This window comes from Bubalus bubalis, chromosome 11, assembly GCF_019923935.1.
Source record: "Bubalus bubalis isolate 160015118507 breed Murrah chromosome 11, NDDB_SH_1, whole genome shotgun sequence".
Taxonomy (NCBI): domain Eukaryota; kingdom Metazoa; phylum Chordata; class Mammalia; order Artiodactyla; family Bovidae; genus Bubalus; species Bubalus bubalis.
The window spans coordinates 98,599,709-98,625,611 of record NC_059167.1 but is presented as its reverse complement, the minus strand read 5'-3'; the positions used below and the strand labels follow the sequence as shown (position 1 = coordinate 98,625,611).

The following is a 25,903-nucleotide window of genomic DNA, read 5'->3' as shown; positions in this document are numbered from 1 at the left end:
ACATGGCAGGATTTGTCTGCCAAGTTTCCTCTTGAGACAGAATCACTACTGCTTTATTACTTCCAAGACTTAAAAAAATGCTTCACCTTAAAACTCTTTTTTGTTAGACCCATGACTCAAATCATCAAATATTAATGAACTCACTAACTTCTTTCTCTAGCCTTTAAAAATATCACAGAAACTACCTAAACTAGAATATAATATTCAACATTCATCCCTTTTTCCTCCTATAACTACCTTAAGGCATAAAAGTTTAGATTAAATAAACTTCTAAAACATTGAGACTAAATGTATGTCTGCTTCAAAATGTTAATTTTTTACCCAGAAGGTAAATTAAAGTAGATCCTAATCCTGAAACTATTAAACCACTTATTTATGGATCACTTACTGTCCTCTTAAAAAAAAAGTGAAATAAAAATGGAGTTCTATTATTGTGATTACTTTCATTTTCATTCACATAAGAAATATTTCATTGATTAGGCATTTCAACCATATTATACAGTGAACTTTTAGGTGGTTGGAATAAGAATTTATGACAAATTCTATAGGTCTACTATATTCATTTTTAGTTTCAAAAGATTTTTCTTTAAAAAAAAAAAAAAAAAAACAAGAGAGAGAGACAAGTAACAAAAAATGACCTGTACCTTCCATCTTCTAGCTGAAGGGCTCTCAAGCCTGCTAAGCAAGCTTCTTTATTTACCCGGCTTAGGTCGTCTCCAAGAATAACTAGGCATGAAAGGCCCGTGTAGGTCATTGCTATGTGGCCACTGTCGTAAGGATGAGCAGTCCCAGAATTCTAGATTCAAAATTAATATAATGTTAATTAGAAAACTGAATGAAATCTTACTCCATTATACAATTTGACAAGAAGTTTCAGTAAACAGTAAAATCAAATGTTGTTTTTACTGGCTTGTATAGACATCAGGTAGAGAAAAATAAAACTCAATTTCATGTATGTCTCAACATAAGTATTACTGCATACTATCCAGGCACGTAATTTTAAAATTTATCCTCAAGTTTTATGGAAGTAGATCTGATATTCAAATAAACCAAATTATTTAAACTTTCTATTTGATCAACCACATCAATTATTTAGAAAAGCATGTAGAAATAATTCTTTTCTGCCATACAAATTCAAATTAAGTGCCACAGTAGTAATTACCATTTACAAATAATACAAAACAATATAGTTAAAAAATCTTTTCCTATTCTCATACAGTTGAATTATTTGACTTTCTAATAACATTAACACTTAGAATAGCAAATAACAAAAAAATGCAAAGGCTTAAGATACTAACATTGAAAAATTCTCTGGAATAAAACAATCTAACTTTTAAAGTTTAGATCCCAAATGAGTACTGACTGTAAAGTGTTTTGTGAAGACTGTTAGACTAGTAATTGACCAGGCAGAGCTGGGGAATTAAACTAGGAAACTCATATTACCAAAATACTTACTGAATTAGTTTCAATGATTTGATGGTTCCAACAAAACTACAAAAGTTATCAAAAATCTCTTAAGGTTTATAAAATATGTGACTCCTTATAGGAAACCCTGTAGACTCCAGTTGGCACAGACACAGATAAAATTAACTTAAAAACTTTTTAAAATAAAAGTAAAAATGTAAAGCCAAGTAACTTAAGACTGCACAATACACAAAGCACTAAAAATTTTATAATTATTTTCAAATAGCCAATCCTATTAACTAATTATTTTAAAAAGCTAATTTCACTTAAAAAATTTTACATTGTACTAATTTATCTCTCTGTTAAGAAAGTTTTTATTTTGACAGACTAAGAGCACATTTTAAATTCATCTTTCTCACAGGCTTTCCTTCTGTTTTAGTTGGGCTCATCAATAACTACTTCAATACCTGAATAACTGCTCAAAATACTACAAAGTTAAAATGAATCTTATACAAAGACTTTGGTTAAAATAGACTCCATTGCTTTCTACAATAAATGTTAACCTCTACACTACTGAAAGGCATCAAATCCTGGCTCTATTACTCACGGGCTTGCTCATTCTGAAAAATGGAGATATTAGTGTCCACTTCACAGGGTTACTGTGAAGATTAAATAAAGTTACCGTCTATACAGATGCTAGTTATCTTACTGATGATGATGCAAGTGCAAGGCAAATACCAAAAGGGCCACTACTTCTTTGGAATCATGACCCAAGGGTCTTAGAACCACCGGTGACTTAATCAGAACACTTACCTGCTCACTGACCTTCTGTAGTTCTTTAGAGAATAAGTTGGTAAGGTGTTCAAATTTCCTCTAAATCTGAATTGCCCCACCTATCCAGTCTTACATATACAATTCCTTATACGGTCTCACAAATATGACAAGCAAATCTTCATTGTGGTGTCTCTTTCATTCTGAGTTTCTCCTTAGAACTTAAGCTCTGATATGCCTGGATACCTATTCCACATTTATAACTGACTTCTTAGAATTCTTTTTTGGTTGTTGTTGTTGTTCAGCTGTCAAGTCATGTCTGACTCTCTGAGATCCCACGAACTGCAGAATGCCAGGCTTCCCTGTCCTTCACCATCTCCTAGAGTTTGCTCAAACTCATGCCCACGAAGTCAGTGATGCCATCTCATCCCGTCGCCCCCTTCTCCTCTTGCCCTCAATCTTTCCCAGCATCAGGGTCTTTTCCAATGAACCGGCTCTTCACATCAGTTGGCCAAAGTATTGGAGCTTACTTAAACTAAATATCTGCTACGTTAAAAGCACTGTGGCAAATCCAAACATAAATCAAACATGTACCTTAATCGTGAAGGTAGAAGAGAAGTCTATTTAAGTACAGTACAAAACAGGATGCAGTATAAGTGTCATGATGGAAATACAATAATACATGGATAAAGATTTTTTTCTGCAGGATGAGAGAAGCTTGGTTAGGTACAGATGAAGAGGGGGCTTTAGGTAGGAGGAAAAGTAAAAGTAAAGCAGAGAAGGAAAAATCCTGGCTATGCAGTATGTGTTAAGGATAGTACACAGTTTCAAAGAGAATATGGGATTTGTTGGAAGAAAAACAGCGAGAAAAGGGGGTTGAGAGGATCCATCAGTGTTTCTCAAAATGTGTTCTGTGGCCACTAGTGGCCCTGAGCATTTTTCAGGTAAGTCAATGGCCTACAGGTGGTTTTAGAAGAAAAACTGATGATGTTATTTTATTTATATACTATATTAGAAAATCTTATTGCTCCCTCAGGTTCTCTTGGTTTCACCCCTCTCCTGGATTCTCAGCCACCACCCTAACAGACAACTCCTTGTGGGCCCGTATGATTCCACCAGAGCCTCTAGCTCCTTCTATCATTTAACATTCAGATTAATGCAACACAGAATGGAGTGGGACCCAGCTTCCCCAGAAAATGCCTAGGTCTCGATGAATTAGGGCCATAAATGGGTTTTAGGAGACTCTGTGAACCAAAGGCAAAAAAGGTTTCTTCTTAAACTTTATTCTTGTTATTTCAAATATGCTTTGGGGGAGGGGTGAGGGGGAAAAGGAAGCTGTTTCCTTAAAGTAATGTTATCAAAGAACTGTTTTACTCCAACAAGTGTAGGTATACATCTGTATACAGTATAGTGCCGTATAACGGTCATTATTATCAGGGTCATGACTTATAGAAATCCTGTCCATTATGACTAAATGCAGAGCTATCTCTAATTAGCACTGGCTTAAGTTGCAAAGTATGTTATGCATCAGATAAAAAGAACAATTTTTACGGATTTTTTTTCTAGATTCTCTAATAAAAGCAATGGGCATACGTGATTGGAGATACTTTAGCAAAGTCATATGACTCACATAGGCACGCTTGTCTACAGCTTAAGGCAAAGGAAGAAAGCTGAAGGGGTGCCTCTGTCAAATCATGCCACCTCCTCCAAAATCACTGCTATTTATTCCAAAATTTTGAAGCAGAGTACAGAAAAACTGGTAGCATGCCATTTACCTTCAGTTTGGAACCAGATACAAATCTTGATGTACTCAGTGTAGCCAGATATTGGCTTGTAAGCATTATATACGCAGGCCGATCCCATCTAGGAAAAAGTTTCTATTTTGTGAGGTCTTCTTCCACAAAATGATGAAGCTTTTCTCTGCTTTCTATTGTAGAAAAATACTTTGTACACAGAAGAAATACCTACAAAAGGTTGTTTGGGGTCTGCCTCTTTGAAGAAGAAAAAAGCTCCTGTCAGGACCCACAGATTTTCTGCACCTGCATGCACAGGTACCAAAGTCCTGCCTGAGCCTTGGCGACAACCTGCCTTTGTCATGAAGGTCGTCATAATCCATCACTACTTGGGCCTTGCATCAGTGCCTTGGCAAGAACGTTTTCTTTCATTCCTAAGAAATGTGAACCACATATATAAGTCCTACTGTAACACATGGAAGGTTTCTTAGAGAACAAATGTACTCGAGTACTTTATTCCCATTTTCTCCAGGAAATCACCAATAATTTGTACACACACACACACACACACACACACACGCAGGTGCAATAGCAACAAAAACATAATTTTTGTAACAATAGGAATTCCTGTGGGTTTATATACTGTGCATTATTTCAGGAAGGTGGGTACAGCTTTCCCTTAAAAAGTTACAGTTCATAAGACACACTTATTTAGCTACACTAAAACTTGGAAACCTGGTTCTTTCTATATACTTTCTTAGTTTTCTTTCGTACTAAAATCTGTACACTCCCCCTCCTCTTTCCTCCTAATCCAAACAGAACTAACCTTTGATGGATTGAATGGAATACCCAGATAGGAAGAGCCTCGGAAACCACAGCGATTTAGATTTGATCCTGGAAAATAAAAACATGTACTTTTAAAGTGTACCTTATTTTCACACAGATTCTAATGCAGTTCAGTTATACAATCTCTCAGAAAAAGCGTATTTTAGTACCAAAGCTTTGTCACTATCTCCATTTTGATGCTACCTAATGCTGAACGTCTGCTCTAGGAGCTTTACGCGGATTTCTTCATTTAATTTCCAAACCAAAATATGACTTCCTACCAGATATTTTTAATTTCAGCCTATGTCACTGAGTCAAAAATGTTTTCCTACCTTTTCTAAATGACGATTTTTCAAGTGATCAACATATTCAACCTCTCTTGCTATAGAACCGAAAGCAGATGCGCTGATCATAAGTGACATGTTCAAAGTAATAGCTGGTTAGCGACACAAATAGTCCCATCCAGTGTATTTTAACTTTAACTCACAGCTTCTTTACAGGGGAGAAAGGTTTAGGTATAAATTGTTCTACAGTTGCAGAAAATAAATGTACTTTATATTTTAGTATTAGATAGTCCTTCATTCTAAGTACAATACTTTGCTTTGTACAAAAGAACACTGAAGATAGAACCTGGTATCTGCTTATTCATAACATGCTTATTCACATAGATATTTTTCCTACTTAAAATTTTTCATTTTTCAAGATATCAATGGAATATAACTGGGAACCTAAGAAAGAAAATAGCTACACCCATGAGAAGGAATTCTTGTGCACTACTGATGGGAATGTAAACTGTTGTAGCCACTCAAAAAATTAAGACTAGAACCACCATGTGATCCAGCAATTCCACTTTTGGGTATATATATTTTAAAAAAATGGCATCATTTTATCAAACAGATTATCTGTAGTCCCATGTTCACTGCATTATTCATAATACCCCAGACATGGAAACCACATAACTGTCCAACTACAGAGGAATGGATAGAAAACATGTGAGGTATCTATAGACAAACATATATGTCACACACACAAGGGAGTATGACTTAGCCATCAAAAGATGGAAATTATGCTTCTTGCAACAATATGGATGAACCTAAAGGGCATTCAGTTCAGTTCAGTTCAGTCGCTCAGTCGTGTCTGGCTCTTTGCGACCCCATGGATGCAGCACGCCAGGCTTCCCTGTCCATCACCAACTCCCAGAGTTCACTCAAACTCATGCCAATTGACTCAGTGATGCCATCCAACCATCTCATCCTCTGTCGTCCCCTTCTCCTCCCGCCTTCAATCTTTCCCAGCATCAGAGTCTTTTCAAAGGAGTCAGCTCTTTGCATCAGGTGGCCAAAGTATTGGAGTTTCAGCTTCAGCATCAGTCCTTTCAATGAATATTCAGGACTGATTTCCTTTAGGATGGACTGGTTGGATCTCCTTGCAGTCCAAGGGACTCTCAAGAGTCTTCTCCAACACCACAGTTCGAAAGCATTCAGCACTCAGCTTTCTTTATAGTCCAACTCTCAAATCCATACATGACCACTGGAAAAACCCATAGCCTTGACTAGACGGACCTTGTTGGCAAAGTAATGCCTTGAGAACCCCATGGACAGCATGAAAAGGGCATCACATTAAGTGAAATAAACCACACGGAGAAAGACATACAGTGCATGTTACTTACATGTAGTAATCCAAACAAGCTGAACTCAGAGAGAGGAGAATACTAGTTGTCAGGGCTGGCAGGGAAGATGCTGGCCAAAGGGTACAAACTTTGAACTGTAAGGTGAATAGGATCTGGGGATCTAATGCATGTACAGCATGGTGACTGTACTGAACAATACTATACTGTATCCTTGCAAGTTAACAAGACCTTAAATAGCAGAACTTAAATTTTATCACCACACACACAAAAAGGTAATTCTGTGAGGGGAATGGAGCTGTTAACTAACCTTATTATGGTAATCATTTCACAGTATAAATGGACATCAAATAATCATGCTGTACACCTTAAACTTACATATATGTCAGTAATATCTCCAGAATGTTGGAAAGAAATTCAAAAATATAAATGAAAAAAATGGTCATACCCACATTAAAAAGATAAGTGTGGTTTTAAGAACTATTAGATGGAGAAGGCAATGGCACCCCACTCCAGTACTCTTGCCTGGAAAATCCCATGGATGGAGGAGCCTGGTAGGCTGCAGTCCATGGGGTCGCTAAGAGTCGGACACGACTGAGCGACTTCACTTTCACTTTTCACTTTCACGCACTGGAGAAGGAAATGGCAACCCACTCCAGTGTTCTTGCCTGGAGAATCCCAGGGACAGGGGAGCTTGGTGGGCTGCCGTCTATGGGGTCACACACAATTGAAGTGACTTAGCAGCAGCAGCAGCAAGAACTATTAAAAAATCAGCATGATAGAAATAGAAGGTAGGAATGTAGTACCAACAGACTGTATATGTATTACTATTAAAAAAAATCAAGCCAACAAACTATTACAATAGCTAGAACATGGAAGCAACCTAGATATCCATCATCAGATGAATGGATGAAGAAGCTGTGGTACATATACATAGTGGAATATTACTCAGCCATAAAAAGGAACACATTTGAGTCAGTTCTAATGAGGTGGATGAATCTGGAGTCTATTATAAAGAGAAAAACAAATATCGTATATTAATGTACATATATGGAGTCTAGAAAGATGGTACTGATGAACCTATTTACCGGGCAACAATGGAGATGCAGACATAGAGAAGAGACTCATGGACATGGGCTGGGGGGAGGAGGCGAGGGAGAAACAAATGGAGAGAATAACGTGGAAACACATACAGTACCACGTGTCAAGTAGATAAGCAACGGGAATGTGCTGTATGACTCAGGGAACTCAAACTGGGGCTCTGTGACACTGGTGGGAAAGGGTGGGGAGGTGGGAGGAAGGTTCCAGAGGGAGGGCACACATGCATCCCTACAGCTGATTCATGCTGATGTATGGCAGAAACCAACACAATACTGTGAAGCAATTTTCCTTCAATTAAAAATAAGCAAGTTTAAAAAAAAATAAGTTTGGGGAAAAAAATCAAGTTGACTTAAAAACTGGTTCTGAGGTGAGGAACTAGTTTCACATCCCTTCTGACTGGTGCACGAGTAATCATGATTGGTTTCAGGCACTAGACACTGTAACAGGGCTTCCCTTGTGGCTCAGCTGGTAAAGGATCCACCTACAGTGCAGGAGACCCCGGTTCCATTCCTGGGTCAGGAAGATCTGCTGGAGAAGGGATAGGCTGCCCACTCCAGTACTCTTGGGCTTCCCTTGTGGCTCAGAGGGTAAAGAATCCACCTGCAATGTGGGAGACCTGGGTTCAAAACCCTGGAGAAGGGAAAGGCTACCCACTCCAGTATTCTGGCCTGCAGAATTCCGTGGACTATACAGTCCACGGGGTCGAAAAGAGTCAAACACGACTGAGCGACTCTACCTTTAACACTATTCAGTTTTATATCTCCTGAAATACTTAGAATAGTAGCTTATACATTGATTCTCTGAGTAATTTAGGAAACTTCTTCCCTAAACTTAAAGCTCTGCACCAAGAATCTTCCCCCATTAACAACATAAAAAATTACTTAAAAATGAATACTATCTAATGGTGATAATGATTTTGATGACCATGGTTCTCTTACTTTTGCTAAAGACTTTTAAATTGGTAGGGCTTCCCTTGTGGCTCAGCTGGTAAAGAATCCGCCTGCAATGAGGGAGACCTGGGTTTGATCCCTGGGTTGGGAAGATCCCCTGGAGAAGGAAAAGGCTACCCACTCCAGTATTCTGGCCTAGAGAATTCTATGGACAGTCCATGTGCAAAGAGTCGGACATGACTGAGTGACTTTCCCTTTAAATTGGTAAGCCATTTAAGGCTTGCTAATACATCATGAGTCATAAAAAGGCTCATACCCTTTGACTTGGTAATGATCCACATGAATATCCACTCCAGTAACTTCGAAAATGAGATGATCATATGTGCAGAAACACTCAGGATAGTATTTTGATGATAAAAATTTTGAAGTGACATGAAAGTCCAATGGGTTAAATATATAACATATTTTACCTACTCAAAGAAAAGCAATGTATCTACTTTATTAAAAGCAATGATTTGGGAAAACTGCATAGTAACACAGAGAAATATATATGATCAAGTTAAGAGAAAAGCAGGGTACAAAAATATATGTGTATTGTGTTTATAATTAGGTGAAGTATCAGTTCACTTGCTCAGTTGTGTCCAACTCTTTGTGACCCCATGAATCGCAGCACGCCAGGCCTCCCTGTCCATCACCAACTCCCGGAGTTCACTCAGACTCATGTCCATGGAGTCAGTGATGCCATCCAGCCATCTCATCCTCTGTCGTACCCTTCTCCTCCTGCCCCCAATCCCTCCCTGCATCAGAGTCTTTTACAAGGAGTCAACTCTTCACATGAGGTGGCCAAAGTACTGGAGTTTCAGCTTCAGCATCATTCCTTCCAAAGAAATCCCGGGGCTGATCTCCTTCAGAATGGACTGGTTGGATCTCCTTGCAGTCCAAGGGACTCTCAAGAGTCTTCTCCAACACCACAGTTCAAAAGCATCAATTCTTCAGCACTCAGCTTTCTTCACAGTCCAACTCTCACATCCATACATGACCACAGGAAAAACCATAGCCTTGACTAGACGGACCTTTGTTGGCAAAGAAATGTCTCTGCTTTTCAATATGCTATCTAGGTTGGTCATAACTTTTCTTCCAAGGATAAGCGTCTTTTAATTTCATGGCTGCAGTCACCATCTGCAGTGATTTTGGAGCCCCCCAAAATAAAGTCTGACACTGTTTCCACTGTTTCCCCATCTATTTCCCATGAAGTGATGGGACCAGATGCCATGATCTTCGTTTTCTGAATGTTGAGTTTTAAGCCAATTTTTTCACTCTCCTCTTTCACTTTCATCAAGAGGCTTTTTAGTTCCTCTTCACTTTCTACCATCAGGGTGGTGTCATCTGCGTATCTGAGGTTATTGATATTTCTCCCAGCAATCTTGATTCCAGCTTGTGCTTCTTCTAGCCCAGCATTTCTCATGATGTACTCTGCATATAAGTTAAATAAGCAGGGTGACAATATACAGCCTTGACAGAAACTTATCATCAAAGCTTCAAAGGCAATAAATATAATATTTTGTGGGACATGAATAAAGCTGAATTTTGTCTTTGTTGTTGTCATCACAAATTACCACAGACTTAGCAACTTAAAACAATACTCATTTATTGTCCCACAATTCTGTAAGGTCAGACGTCCAAGGTAGGTCTCCCCAGGCTAAAATACCTGGTTTATGTTGTAGGGCTACATTCCTTATTGGAGGTTCTGGAGAACAATCTGCCTCTGAGTTCATTTAAGGTTGTTTGGCAGAACCAAGATCCTTGCAGTTGTAAGACTAAGGTCTCTATTCCCTTACCAGATGTCAGCTAGGGCACGCCCTTACCTCCCAGAGGGCACTCTTGCCATTTCCTGCATCTGGGCCCCTGTATCTCAGAATACAGCAATGGGGCCCAAATCCTTCTCATGCTTAGACTCTCTCTAGTTTCCCCTTCTGCAGCATCTCTCTCTTGTCCTCCTTCCCCGCATTTTTCTCTTTTGTCTTCTGTAATAAGGGCTTATGTGATTATACTGTGACTGTATGTGTAACAACCATAGACAACCTCCATATTTTAAGATTAGCTAATTAGTAACCTTATCTTCATCTGCAGCATCTGTAGTACCCAGATTAGTTTGACTGAATAAAGGGAACAGGAATTATGGGGGGAGAGGAAGTAACATCTTCAGAATTCTGCCTAATACTCTTTCCATACTCCAAACTAGATGTAACATTGTATTTTTTAAATTAAAAATAAATTATCCCCTCCTTACCAAGCTACGAGTGACTTTATCCTTTTAGGGTTATTTGTTTTAATCCATCTTGAATTGGGAGAGGGGTAATGTTAAACGATGTATTTTCCTAGGTCCTATATTTTATCTGAACCCTAAAATGTTTTACTATTATTATTTAACTTTTTCAATCAGCTTTTCCTTTTTTCCCTTTGGATTGCCTTTTTAAAAATCATCTTTTCAAGCTACTGATCTGCTGACAGTTCTCTATGAAAATCAAATCCTATTTCTACTTTTGATGAAAGAAAGCTGATTCCATGTTTCAGGTCTGAGTTCATACTTCCCTTAGGAAACCTTCTGGAGCCCCCACTAAGTCAGTTTCATATCGAGGCTGATATATAGTAGGGGCTTAATAAAGGGAAATTTCTTTAAAATAAAAATATCTTTTCTTCCATTTTCAAAAGGAAATCATCATCATCTTAAAAGATCACATCATCATCTTAAAAAATTCATCAGGCCATTCTTTTTGGTTCCTGTCAAGATTTGTCTGCTACTGTGAATTCTTTTATAATGCTAGTAAGCTTACCTATTTATGATAACTATTCAAGTACAAACATGCAATTTATTCCAAATTTACAACTGAATGCATATTCAGGATAAAGTTTAAACTTCTTTGGAGGGTTTTAGATAGCGCCCTCCAGTGTTCCTATGCAATACTAGCAAATAAAATGTGGTCTGGCAGATGAACATTATCAAATCTTGTTCGGAAAAATGTAGATGCTTTTGGGTCGTAACCTCGTCCACATCAAAACCCTCAGAGTAGGGCCTGAACTAATACATATAAGAAAGAAAAATAATCCCTGCCTTATTACACAGTCAGAATTGAGAACCAGTGATTTGGTGAATACATCCATAAAGTCTAACTAGTTTACCATGTTATATGGAAGTAGCTTAGACAGCTACGCATCATAAAAACCCAGATTACTTAAAAAATGAAACTGGGTCAACAGAAAGAAAAAGGAGCAGCAGCAAAAATGGGACTATGAATGGGTGTAATATACATATGGGTATTTATATGTGAGTATGTAGTTGTTGTCTAGTCACTAAGACATGTCCAACTCTTTTGCAACCCCGTGGATTGTAGCCCACCAAGCTCCTCTGTCCCTGGGATTCTCCAGGTGAGAATATTGGAGTGGGTTGCCATTTCTTCTTGAGCCAGCGATCAAACCCATGTCTCCTGTATTGGCAGGTAGGTTCTTTACCACTCGGTCACCAAGGAAGGCCAAGTATGTAGAGAGATGTATTAAAGAATAAAACATGTTTAGCTATCAATCATAAAGAAAAAAAATCCCTTTATCTGCATGCTTGCACATTAAAGATAAGTATTAAGCTACAAAGCTGACTTCTGCTTGATGACTGGGTCGTATCTGACTTACAACTTAGGATTTGGCTACTAAACTCAAAGAAACACCAGCCATGCCAAGCATCATAAAGACAATGTTTTCAGATATTCTCTAAAAAGCAAAGAAACTCACAGAATGTAAAACTTTAATGAGAGTTTAAAAAGATTTATTTTAGTCAGAAGAGTTACTTTGCTTTTCATAAGAAAATGCATTTGCCCTCTTTTAAAGAGAAAATTTTATTGAGACAAAATAAAAATACATAAAATATTATATTTAAATGCTGCCAATAAAAGATAACTCAAGCTAAAATATCACATCACTAGTGGTGTTGCGCTGCTTATATAATCCAAAACTTGTTTTGGTTATGTTCGTAACTTTCTAATTTTCATTTTCAAAGTTCTGTTATTGCACTATGCAAAAAGAATTCAAGTGAATATGGTGATTTTTTTTTTAATGTAAAAGTAGACATTTACATTTTATGGCTATAGAAATAATTTCTCACAGGTCTCAAGAAGCACAAGGTTTCCTAGTAAAAGAACATATCTTATATGACTCCTGTTAAGGGATGTCAATAAAGATCCACACAAGGTAAATAAAATGCTACATAGCTTAAAAAATGTTTTTTGTATCTATTTCCTAAATTCCACAGATTAGTTTTAGAATAGGACCTAGACCAGTTAAAGAGAAGGCAGGTGGGGGATTTTCTTTCATAGAAATTTGAAATTTAATAGCATTTTATCCAACAAAACAGTAAGCTGAGAATTTGGAACTGCAGGTGGGCTGTGAAAAGACTTGTGACACAGCATACCAGATAAGTGACTAAGGGCCGCCGGGGACATAAACCAACCCATGACTGGGACACTACCTTTACACAGAATTCTTGATCTACAATGCCTCCCAAACAAGTGTTCTATAATTTCTAAAATTTCTAACGCTCAGTTTAGCCACATGAAACTATACTTACATTTCCAGCATGTTGTTTAAAATAAAAAAAGGAAGCAAACTCACTGAAAGTCTACTAAAAAATTGAAATCATTGAACATTTTACATTTTAATATTAAACCACTTTATCTACATTTCCAAAGACTTAATTCTAATTTTTATGAGCTCTATTAAGGAAGAGATACCAGATTTATTTTCCTTTAGACACATAAGACAGCCTCAGAGTTCTCATGAAAAAATTCTTATCTCACAGAAAAATACACATGATAAAAAGAGCACTCAAAGCATGGGATCAGTATAGGGAAACCTGAAAATGAGAAACAGAAAGCCGTATTCTAACTTTGCTTCTAACATTAACTAGTTATATTACTGTGGACAAATGATTACTCTCTCTGGATACTCTCTCTGGATCTTAACATCTACTTGTAAACTGATGGACTATAATATTCCTTGTTTTGTTCTAGCTCCAAAATTGTCTGGTTGTGCCCCTGGTCAGAGAGGGTAACAAAGTCGCCGGGCTGATTCCTGGTGTTCCCTAAATACTTCCTGACATTGATGAGAAGGGCCCCAACCCTCCAATGGTCTGACCGCACACTTATTACTAGGATACCACTGGGATCTTTACACTCCTAGGATTAAATCGATGGCCAGGGGTAATTGTGATTAAATATTTACAAGGTACTTAATTGCCACACAGGACAGTTTCCACAAGGGACTATATACTTTCCCAGTATAGCAGCATGGGGACCTGGAGTCAGAAGCCAGGGATTCCAGTCTGACTCTCACTGACATTTGTGTGTGACCTCGGGCAGGCCTCTCACTCACTCTTCCTTTCAATATCTGCCCGACTTCTGGGAAAGGCAGACTGAGGGAAGAACAATGTGATGATGTATTTGAAAACTACAAAGTGTTAAATAATGCACTGAATTGTTCCTGCCAGTAGTAAAATGTCAATATTTGTGTACAGTCATATAAATTGGCTTAGTTTTTATTTGTGTTGTGTTTTGAAGAGAGGCTGAGATAAAGATTTCTTAACTCAAATTTTTAAAATACAGAATATTTATTGTCAGCATTCAAATAATGCAGAACTGTAGAATACAACAAAAGTACCTTATCCAGCCATCCCCTACCTCTGTTCTCATCTAGTTCCCCCTCCACAAAGGCTGTCTATGTATGCTTTTGGAGCTTTTCCTATACACTGATGTTAATAGGTTATTAAAACAAAACACCCCTGTACATGTTGGTATTTATCATTTAACTGCATCTGATGAACAGTTTCATCTAAGTACATATACAGATCTACCTCAATCACCTTACTGCGGGGGAGTACTCATTACTGGCCTACAGCTTATTTAACTGTTTCATTTTTGGTGGATACTTACTGTTTCTGACGTATTACTGTAACAAACAATGCCAACACATCCGTCTACACAGAGTTCTGTGCACATGTACTAGGTTCCTGAGGTTAGCAACAACTTACCACTAACCTGGAGGCTTTAATCAACAGAAATGTATTAACAACAGAAATGTATTCTCTCGTGGCTGTAGAGCCCAGGAGTTCAAAATCAAGTTGTCAGCAGGTTGGCTCCTTCCGAGGGCTCTGAGGGAAAGCCCAGTGTATACTCCCTCTTGAGTTTCTGGTGGGCATTCCTGATGCTCTTTACCACGCGGACCCACCCCTGAGCTCTGCGTCTGCCTTCACATGGCCTGTCCTCTGTGAGTAGCTCCCTTCCGTTCTCTCTGAAGGACACCAGTCACTCTTCTTGAGCTCCTTACCCTAATTATGCTTCCCAATTATGCTTCCAAATGCAGTCACCCTCTGAGGTTCTGGGTGCATATGCCTTTGGGGGACCATTATTTAACTAGATACAACACACACAAGGACAGGTGAGGGCAAAGACTCACACTCCTAAAATGCCCTTCCAAAGGCTACAACAATTTTTACTTCCACCAACAGAGTATTAAAGTGCTCCTTTCCCCACATTCTTACCAACTTTTAAAACCCTTTCAGTAAATTGATGTGTTAGGTAAAAAATAATGTTACTATTCTTGCTTCTACTGCATCTCCCTAATGTCTAGTGTCAGTCGACCCTCCCTTCATGTATCTAATGCCTACATGCGCTTCTTTCGTGAGGTGCCTATTCACACATCCCTCATTTCTGAGTGGCAGTGTGTCATCTTTTCCTCCATCTTTTAACAACTTCTTACAGTTCTGATATTAATATTTTGTCTGGTATATACAGTGGCACAATTTCCTCCAAGTCTGTTATTCATCCAACTTTATCTTTCACTATGTCACATTTAAAAATATTTATTTAATCAAATCTGCCAAATCTTTCCTTTATGGTCTCTGGGTTCTGTTTAACACTTTTAAGATTTTTGAGTCCCCTAGGATTTTATGTGATATCACAAAGTAGGACAAATAGAGAGTTATGAGTTATAGAAAGCATTCTATTCAGCTTGCAAATGCCCTACAAATGTGAAAATATTTGAGGAGCCAGAGGATGCTGTAGGCTAAATGTGAAAATACAGAAAAGAAAAAAAATAAGAAAAGGTATAAGTCATTTACAGTCCAACAACTGCTGATACGCAGTGATGCACTACGCATGAGAAGAGAAAAAAAATCTAAGACAGGTTCATTCACTGCCCTCCAGAAGTCTACAATTCAGACATAAGCAAAAATATTTTAAGCAACAGTTAAGCAGCAATGACTAAAAAAGTAAAAAATTAGCAATAGGCTTCAATCTATGAAGTACATGGAGTTGAAAGTACAATGGGAAAGAGAATTCTGATGGATCTCAAAAGAGATGGTAAATACACCCAAATTCAAAAAAATTTTAAACTTTCATCAAAGTATAATAAACAGCTTAATGAACTTCTTCAAAGTAAACTTACCTGTATAACCAGCTCTCTGCTCAGGAAAAAGTACATGACCAGCACCCAAGAAGCCCATCCTGCTTCCTTCTTGGCACTCCTCAAAGGCTCAGATTGGCTTTACTGACATTTTTACTTTGTATTAATAGAATAATATACTATTTATTTCTTTATCACAAAATATGTTTGCGACATTTATCCAAATTTTTGTATGTAGGTCTAAACTGTCCTTTCCCATGACTGTACAGTGATCCAGCGTGTGAATTCCGATACATCACTGATCTACAACACCAGTGATGGGTAGTTTGCATATTCCTACTCTGGGCTCCTGTGAAAAATACTGCTATGAATGACCATTCTAGTACATATCTTTTGGAGAACACATTTTTTCATTTCTGGTTGGCTACATACTGCTGCTACTGCTGCTAAGTCACTTCAGTCGTGTCTGACTCTGTGTGACCCCATAGACGGCAGCCCACCAGGATCCCCTGTCCCTGGGATTCTTCAGGCAAGAACACTGGAGTGAGTTGCCACTTCCTTCTCCAATGCATGAAAGTGAAAAGTGAAAGGGAAGTCGCTCAGTCGTGTCAGACTCTTAGCGACCCCATGGACTGCAGCCCACCAGGCTCCTCCATCCATGGGATTTTCCAGGCAAGAGTATTGGAATGGGGTGCCATTGCCTTCTCCGGGGTACATACTAGGGAGCAGAACTGCTGTCACAGAATGCACATTTGTTGCATTTTAGTAAATTTGTAAATTTAGTAACTTTGTTGCATTTTAGTAAATACTGCCAAACAGTAGCTATAAAATAGTTACAGTTGTGCAACATTCTCTTCAACATTTGTTATTTTCCACCTCTCTCATTTTGGTCATTCTAGTGAGTGCACAGCTAACACAATTATCAGAGATAATGGGACAGTTTCAGATGACAGTTGGCAAGGCTCTTGCAATAGAAGATCAAATGAGAAAAGTAAGAAGCCTTCAAAAAGAATATAGTATTAATTAGCTCAATCATGAAGCCAGCAAACAGTCCTTAAAGGCAGATAAAAATATAAAAGAAAGTACAATGAAAAAAATGACTAGTGTTCTGATAATTGTAACCTATAGCATGGGTTTCCTACATTTCTAGAGGGACCATAGCTATTTTATTCCAAGGAAATGAGTATCATAAGTAATGTCTAAAAGTAATATATTTTAGCACAAACTTCTTATAGAATAGCTTTGCTATATACCACAGTGTATAATTTCCTATCTGTACTATGTGAAATATATTTAGGAAACAACAATTTATAATTAGGACATGCACTGTTAGTAAACAAACAAAAATCACACATAATCTGTAACAAAACTACCTTACATCTGTTTAAGATTAATATCTAACTTTTTAAAAAATTTCAGACTTTCACTCAGACTAGTGAAAAAAAAAAAATTCTGATTAAAAAGGAAAATACAAATTACTTCCATTTTGCATGTGACTAGAAATTAACCTCACCTTAGCCACAAGCTCCTAGAGAATGAGAACCGTATCTCATAGTTTACAACAGTCCCTCTGTACAAGTTTAGCAGAGTATTCTTAGCAGAACATTCAATAAATACTACTCAGCAACATGTCAGAATCTATACTCATCAGTATATCACATATGCTGCTTCATGTCATTGGTGAAAAAGAATTAGATATTTATATCAGAATTCTGAAAGATCTAAAACTGCCTAATCATTTTTTAACAAGAATTCATTAATAGGCAAAGACTTTTTAAAATTATAAACAAACACTACAAACTTCAAGAATAATACAGTAGAAAGCTCAAACTATGTCCAAATGGCATCTGCTAATAGATCAAAGCTCTTTCTTTCTAAATAAAGCTTTGGTTTATTTTTTCCCCAAAGCTTACCTGGGTGAGATTATTCCAACCAATGAACCACATCATTAAATTATAAATGCTGACTCATAAAAGAAAAGTAAGCAGTGATCACACATAAGAAGTACATGACTTTCTGGGAGTTTATTTGGGCTTGATCTAATCCAACTCAATGTTAGCATTTCTAATATTTATAAGTTAAATCAATATTCGATACTTTAAACTTAATGGAGTGAACAACAGAGTTTATAAAACTTGTGTGTATTTAGCTGATCAGTAATTTATGAATTCTGATAATTAATTGATCAAAATATATAAAGTTTTAAGAACCATAAAAATGACTGAAGTATAACCAAGAGTTCTAAGAAACCATTAAAGAAACACTAATGGAACATTAGCAGGGAAAATCGTTAAGAGGCTGGAATGAAACTTTTTATGGCAAGTTTTTTTTCAGTGAAGAGACAAAAAGAATGGCTGAGAATGAAAAACAGAGTGAATGCTACAAAACTAACCAAACATAAATGTGGAATACAAGTCGTCGAGCAGATGTCAGGGTGGACATGCACAGCAGGACGGTGCACAAATTGCGAATCCCCGTTCAACCTCTGAGCAGTCGTCGCAAGGCACGATGCCTACCTTGGTCAGCACCTTGCTCAAACAGAAAGGGAGTGTCGCATTACAAGGAAAACGCAGATGAATAAAATACTGGGTTGGCCGAAAAGTTTGTTCGTGTTTTTCTATAAGATGTCACGAAAAACCCGAACGAACTTTTCAGCCAACCCAATATGATAATGGTTTGTGAGTACACGAAGATTTCCGAGTCCAACACACGTGTTACGCTAGGTACAGCTAGTCACACTAAAAATAAAATGCTAAAAACTCACTCACTGTCTTCTGTGGGAAGGACCTGCAGGGAGTAAATCCACTCTATTATATCATCCTTGTTCACCACATCTAAGGAGTCCAACATATCCAGCCCAGAGAGTGCGAAAAATGCAATAGTCAACCTAAAAAGAAAAAAATATAAAATTCCATCTTATCAAACCAATGAAGTCTTTCTGTTTCAGAAAAATAATAAACTCATTCTAACTTTACAATAATTTAAACAATAGCCCCAACTTGTGAAAACAGAAAAACCCAATTTAGTCTTATAATTTAATAATATCAATCAAATCTTTGTTTTAATTTCTAATAAAGGGATGTTTAAGGCTTAAGAACTCAATCCTACTCATCTGAAGTATACATGAATTCACTGAAGCCAGGTTATGAGCAACCTAAAGGCTAAAAGTAGAACTGAGAAAGAATTCCATGCACCTAGTCAGTATATATAAGGCCAAAAGGATGGAAAATATATACAAATCTCAATTTTCACTGATTCGCCAAGAGCAATTTATCAGTTCAGTTGCTCAGTCATGTCTGACTCTTCGCCACCGCATGGGCTGCAGCACGTCAGGCTTCCCTGTCCATCACTCCCGGAGCTTACTCAAACTCATGTCCATTGAGTTGGTGATGCCATCCAACCATCTCATCCTCTGTCATCCCCTTCTCCTCCTGCCTTCAATCTTTCCCAGCATCAGGGTCTTTGCCAAGGAGTCAGTTTTTCACATCAGGTGGCCAAAGTATTAAGAGTTTCAGCTTCAGCATCAGTCCTTCCAATGAATATTCAGGACTGATTTCCTTTATGATTGACTGGTTTGATCTCCTTGAAGTCCAAGGGACTCTCAAGAGTTTTCTCCAACACCACAGTTCTAAAGCATCAATTCTTCGGCGCTTAGCTTTCTTTATAGTCCTGCTCTCACATCCATACGTGACTACTGGAAAAACCATAGCTTTGACTAGACGGACCTTTGTTGGCAAAGTAATGTCTCTGCTTTTCAACATGCTGTCTAGGTTGGTAATAACTTTCCTTCAAGGGGCAAGCGTCTTTTAATTTCATGGCTACAGTCACCATCTGCAGTTATGCTTATACCTGGTGCTTAATTTTTAAGGATGTTAGAATAAATCTATCATTATTCAAATTTGTTTATAAATAATTTGATCCCTTGGGAAAAAAGGGGGAACAAGGAACACTAAAAATGCAAACGCATTTTAACTCCCATTTCCTAGAAATGAACAGTCTTTGATGAAATGGAACACTCTAAAGCAAAATCCTTCCCCTCCAAGATTGTGTGCTAACTCAGAAAGCTAAGCCTGTACTCTCATATAAAAACTGGCCCCCACAGTGGTTGCTTTTTACATGAAGAGTTTGTTACATATATAGTTCCTTTCCTGTTGAGATGCATTCTATGGTGTTGTCTGATTGAACATGGTTATCTCATTTCCACATTCTAATAATTCCTATGACTAACACTGACAAACTAGTACTTCAAATTATCTGGTCTAAAGTCTTCTTGCAGAGCCACTCAGTACATTCTATAACCTTTTATAGAGATCCCAAGAGAAAATTAAGCCTTAATGCACTAAGGCAATCACTATATATAATTAACCTCTCTTCTCTGCATTTAGAATGGTATTACTAACTTTAGGAGAAATGGAAAAATAGTCACTCATTTTTTTAAAGGGTATAATTCTCTCTCTAATCCCTGGTTGAAAAGGCTGGCATCCATTAGATAACAGGAGGAGAAATCAGAGAGCAATTTAATTCCAACCAAAGCTTTAATTCCAACCAAAAAATTAAAACTAGTGAGATATTGGTATATTCAAGAAGACACTCTGGGAGACTTACATTATCTAGAGATTGGAAAGTGGAAAGTGAAAGTCGCTCAGTTGTGTCTGACTCTTTGCGAATCCATGGACTATATATAGTCCATGGACTTCTCCAGACCAGACTACTGGAGTGGGTAGTTTATCCCTTCTCCAGGGGATCTTCCCAACCCAGACTTGAACCCAGGTCTCCCACATTGCAGGTGGATTCTTTACCAGCTGAGCCACAAGGGAAGCCCATTGAGAGATTATTATTATGTATTAGGCCCTGACCTGGAGAAGGAAATGGCAACCCACTCCAGTGTTCTTGCCTGGAGAATCCCAGGGACAGAGGAGTCTGGTGGGCTGCCGTCTATGGGGTCACACAGAGTCGGACACGACTAAAGCAACTTAGCAGCAGCAGCAGGCACTGACCTACAAAATTTCTCATTTATTATCTCAGTTTAATTCCAACAAGTCACTGAGATCCACTTGAATTAGAGAGGTGATTTATCTGAGTAAGATCAGGAATAAATGAAGGGGAGTGGAACCCCTTTATGTGGGAAGCAGTAGTTGAGAGCTCAGATGTGCAGTCAAATGAGCTAGCTTCAAATCCTCGGTTGGCCAATTTCCATCCATCTGTAATCTGGTTAAGTTACCTAACCCTTTCTAAGTCTTTTCTAAGTCAGCTTCCTTACCTGTAAATCACTGCACTTCACACAGTTATTGTGCTTACCTGCTCACAAGCAAGCACTAAATAAATGGAAGCTACTGCTATTGGTATTTCCTGATCTGAAGGGATAGCGCTAACATTCACCGTCTTAACACTACAGGCCTTTTCACTGGTTGGCAATCTCCACCACCCCCACCCCCAACCACTTCTCTAAAACCAAATGCTTTAGACGTGGGGAAAATTTCTACCTAACGGTACCCACATTTGAAAGTCACTTCTCTTGATGAAAATTATGTTTCATGAGATAAGATCTGCCTTGTGCATTGATATGCAGTCAAATAATTTACAGAATTAACTAACAAATAAAGGACCTGCAATATTACATCTAACCCTCCTGGAGAGCTATCACTGGGTTCAGTTTTGCTGAAATCTATAAAGTGAATGACTACAGTCAGGTAAAATAAGGCATCCAATAATTTAGTTTATTAAATCATTACTATGTGCTCAGTCACTTCAGTCGTGTCCAACTCTTTGTGACCCCATGGACTATCTAGCCCGCCAGGCTCCTGGGGTGGGCTGCCGCACTCTCCTCCAGGGGATCTTCCTGACCCAGGGACTGATCCTGCCTAGCCCGCATTGCTGGCGGAGCCTTTAAGCAAAATGAAGAGAGATGTAAGTGAGAGACAACGTGAAGACGTTGAGAGAACAATGATCTTCCCGTTACTAAAATATGTTACAGAAAAACGTAAACAAGGGGCTGTAAAAATAAGTAGGTATTATTTTTTAAATTAAAAGCAGAAGTCATCCAGTCCATCTCTTTCGTTTTCTAGCTCAAGATAATAAAATCCAAAGAACTCAGGTAACTTACTTCAGATTTCAGTGCTGGATCACCAACGGAAACCGCTGAAGGGGCTCTGAGTCAAAGGGTGTTTCTCAAGTATGGCGCAACTGGAATCGGCGTAAAGACAAACACCACACCAGCAGCAAATCCCGGAGGCCGAGACCTCACTACACAGCAAGGAAATCAGAAATCCTAGACGGAAGGCAGGGTCTGGAAGCTGGGGCGTGGGTGAGTGGGGATGGAAAGCAGTGAGCTTCTCGGTTGACTCTAGTGGGCAGCAAGGCTTACAGCACAGTGATGCTGCACTGGGCCAACACTGCTCCCAAGCGGCCATCCTGAAGACAGTTTGGTTCTCATCACTAGAGAAGGGTGCCCCTTGCTATCCAGTTGGTCAAGTGGGGTACGCTGCTATGATGCACAAGGCAGCACCATTCGAAAAAGAAGCATCTGGACCAAAATGTCACAAGTGCTGAGGTCTAGAAACTCTGCTCTCAAGTCTTACGGTTATCTGCATGCAAGTGTTACCTGAATCTTTTAAAATTATACTTGTACTATGGTATGGAAATCAGTCATCTGATGGTAAACTATTTTAAAACCTTGTATACTTATTAAAGGCTTCTTAAAGTCCAGCATTTTCAACCCATAGCACTTTAGACTAAGGTTTATAGGATTAACAGCACTATAGTGAAAAGACTGTTTATCAAATTTAGCATTCAGCAGTGGCTGGCAGAATAGAACCAAGAAGCCTTTGGAGCAAACATCCAGCCTTCCTCTAAGATAAGATAATAAGAAAATATTCTTTTGGGGACCATACTAGAGTTCTCAAGTAGTCCTAAAACTCTGAGAGCGAGATAATTAAATAATTCCTAGGGAATAAGAAGGAATTCTGGGCTGGGGGCCTCTGGGAGAAATAATGTGAGGTTTTATGGTGCCTGGGGTAGAGACCATCAGGCAACCTGTCTTGGTGCAGGCATCTAGAGGGGTGACTGCGCCCAGTACATGCTCCTAAGATGAGGCCAGGGAAGTACTTTTTACTTTATTACTTCTTCAGAGTGCATCTGTCTGTTTTCTTCCTTTCTTCTTTCCCCCAGAATTGAACTCTGAGTCTATAGCCTGAAAAACCAAAGTAAGCCATGTCTTCCTGCCCGTTCTCCTACTCTGAACATTACATATAAAAAGTTTAATCTTATATGGATGAAGAAGTAACATCTCCACCCCACTCCCCCTGAGCCCGATCAAGTTCCTTCACCAGCAGATCAATTTGCAGGTAAGAGACATGAACTAAATGATGCTTCCAAGAGGCCTCACATTTTTTAGACTTAAGAACAACTGTTTTCAGGCTTAGAAAACAGCACAAAAGAAATAAGAATTAAATAAAACCAAAAGAAAAAAGGAAAAACATTCTGTGCAGTGGGGGGGAAAAATCTAGCCATACTACTATTTGACTCTTGAATACAAGCTTGAACTGCATCGGTCCACTTATATGCTGATTTTTTTTTCCCAGTAAATGTGTACTACAGTGTACTACACACAATCTGAAGTTGTGGAACCTCTGGTAAGGAGAGCCTGGCCTCTGATATTCCACTGCACACCCTGGGCCCCAAGCCCCAAGCTGCTCAAGGACCAGCTGTGATATGATTTTCCTATGCTACTATCTGAGTATTGTACCATCAGGTCAGAGCAAGTGAATTATCATTTGGGGTATACCAGGAACACTGACTTATGGGAGTTAGGGATCAGGGCTTCCCTAATAACTCAGTTGGTAAAGAATCCGCCTGCAATGCAGGAGACCCTAATTCTATTCCTGGGTCAGGAAGATCTGCTGGAGAAGGGATCGACTACCCACTCCAGTATTCTTGGGCTTCCCTTGTGGCTCAGCTGGTAAAGAATCCACCTGCAATGTGGAAGATCTGGATTCGATCCCTGGGTTGGGAAAGATCTCCTGGAGGAGGGAAAGGCTACCCACTCCAGTATTCTGGCCTGGAGAATCTCATGGACTATATAGTCCACAGGTTCGCAAAGAGTTGGACACGACCGAGCAACTTTCTTTTCTTTTTTTTTTTTAATTTTATTTTTAAACTTTACATAATTGTATTAGTTTTGCCAAATATCAAATGAATCCGCCACAGGTATACATGTGTGCCCCACCCTGAACCCTCCTCCCTCCTCCCTCCCCATACCATCCCTCTGGGTCATCCCAGTGCACTAGCCCCAAGCATCCAGTATCGTGCATCGAACCTGGACTGGCAACTCGTTTCATACATGATATTTTACATGTTTCAATGCCATTCTCCCAAATCTTCCCACCCTCTCCCTCTCCCAGAGTCCATAAGACTGTTCTATACATCAGTGTCTCTTTTGCTGTCTCGTACATAGGGTTATTGTTACCATCTTTCTAAATTCCATATATATGAGTTAGTATACTGTATTGGTGTTTTTCTTTCTGGCTTACTTCACTCTGTATAATAGGCTCCAGTTTCAGCCACCTCATTAGAACTGATTCAAATGTATTCTTTTTAATGGCTGAGTAATACTTCACTTTCTTTTCATGGGAGTTGACTAGATTCTCAAATTTTGGGTCACTTGCTCTGCTACTTTTTACAAATTTCTTTACTGACATCTACCAGCATCTTCAACAATAGACTGCATTCCTGGCTAGATCTAAGGTGGGGCTATGGCCAAACCAGGGCTTTCCTGGTGGCTCAGTGGTAAAGAACCTGACTGCCAACACAGGAGACTCAGGTTCGATCCCTGGGTCGGGGAAGATCCCTTGGAGAAGAAAATGGCAACCCCTTCCAGTGTTCTTGCTGGGAAACCCCATGGACAGAGGCGTCTGGCAGGCAGGAGTCCATGGGGTCACAAAAGAGTCAGACACAAATTAGTGAGGACAACAACATGGCCAAAATCATGCTGCCGAAGAGCTCTTAATTATAAACAAACAGTTACATTAAGAAACAGAAGCACCACTGCTGATAAAATTAACAGTGGAAATGGAGAGTCTGGTAGTATACATTAGAAAGAATCATGAAGTTAAAATATACAGTACATAGAAGCACCAATAAATAATTATGAATGGATGGTAGAAAGATTCGTGATTTCCACAATTTTAAGCCGATTCTTCATTTATAATATCTTGAAACAGTAATTTTCAAGATATTGAAAATATCTTGAAATATTTTCAAGATATTAAAATATTTCAGCCTATATTTTACGCTTAAATATAGGCCTATAAATTGACTATTTAGAGTCAATTTATAACTAAATTATAATAGTTAGCTATTATAACTATAATAGCTCAGCCTATAAATATAATAGCTATAAATACATAGCCTATAAATATATAGCCTATAACTATAATAGCTCAGCCTATAAATATTTTCAAGAACAGTCACACATTTTTGGAATTAACATGCAAAATAAAATTTCTCCTGCAAACTAATTTTTAATAAGAAATGTTTACTGAATATCTACTACAGACTAGAAGTGAAATTCGTGTCTGACTCGGCCACTCCATGGACTATATATACAGTCCATGAAATTCTCCAGGCCAGAATACTGGAATGGGTAGCTGTTCCCTTCTCCAGGGGGATATTCCTAACCCAGGGATCGAACCCAGGTCTCCCGCATTGCAGGCAGATTCTTTACCACTACAGACTAGATGTCATGACAAAAATAAATAAGACAAACATCCTAAACTTAAGCAGGTTAAATTTGTGGGGAAAATTACGAAGTACCTATATCCTTCTGCCTCTTGTTCTCTAGTTGGCAGTTTCAACCCTAGAATTCTGGGATTCCTCCTTCCTTCTTCATCCTCTCCTTTCTATTCCTATTTCTGCTATCCCAGGACCTGGCTCCTGGATGACTGCAACAGCTTCAGTCACTACTGATGACTCTGGTTCTGGTCTTGTCCCACTTAATATAATAACCTATCTCAAGTCTAGTGATCACTCTGAAGTGCTTATCTAACCAGGAAGACTCACTGCTTGGCAACTTCCCATCACTCACATGATATTTAGTTCCCAGTTTCTTG

At 38.5% G+C, this 25,903-nt stretch overlaps 2 protein-coding genes across 5 annotated transcripts in view; both read right to left on the bottom strand.

Moving 5' to 3' along the window:
• The window catches only part of PGGT1B (protein geranylgeranyltransferase type I subunit beta), a 54,470-nt gene that overhangs the window by 24,646 nt on the left and 3,921 nt on the right, over window positions 1-25,903 (bottom strand). The window contains exons 2-4 of the mRNA XM_006047270.4: window positions 18,566-18,684; window positions 4,735-4,802; window positions 645-796 (exon numbers count right to left, since the gene is read on the bottom strand). Coding sequence (XP_006047332.1) covers window positions 645-796; window positions 4,735-4,802; window positions 18,566-18,684 — 339 coding nt within the window. The remainder of the gene's footprint in view (window positions 1-644; window positions 797-4,734; window positions 4,803-18,565; window positions 18,685-25,903) is intronic.
• CCDC112 (coiled-coil domain containing 112) overlaps window positions 696-25,903 on the bottom strand; it is a 63,759-nt gene continuing 38,551 nt past the window's right edge. For 2 of the 4 annotated variants that reach the window (XR_003112484.3, XR_003112483.3), the window contains 3 exons: window positions 18,562-18,684; window positions 4,735-4,802; window positions 696-796 (listed from right to left, as the gene is read on the bottom strand). The gene's annotated coding sequence lies outside the window, so the exon portion shown is untranslated. Of the gene's footprint in view, window positions 797-4,734; window positions 4,803-18,189; window positions 18,326-18,561; window positions 18,685-25,903 lie in introns of all 4 variants that reach the window. The other 2 variants (XR_006543096.2, XR_006543095.2) reach the window with 2 other exon arrangements.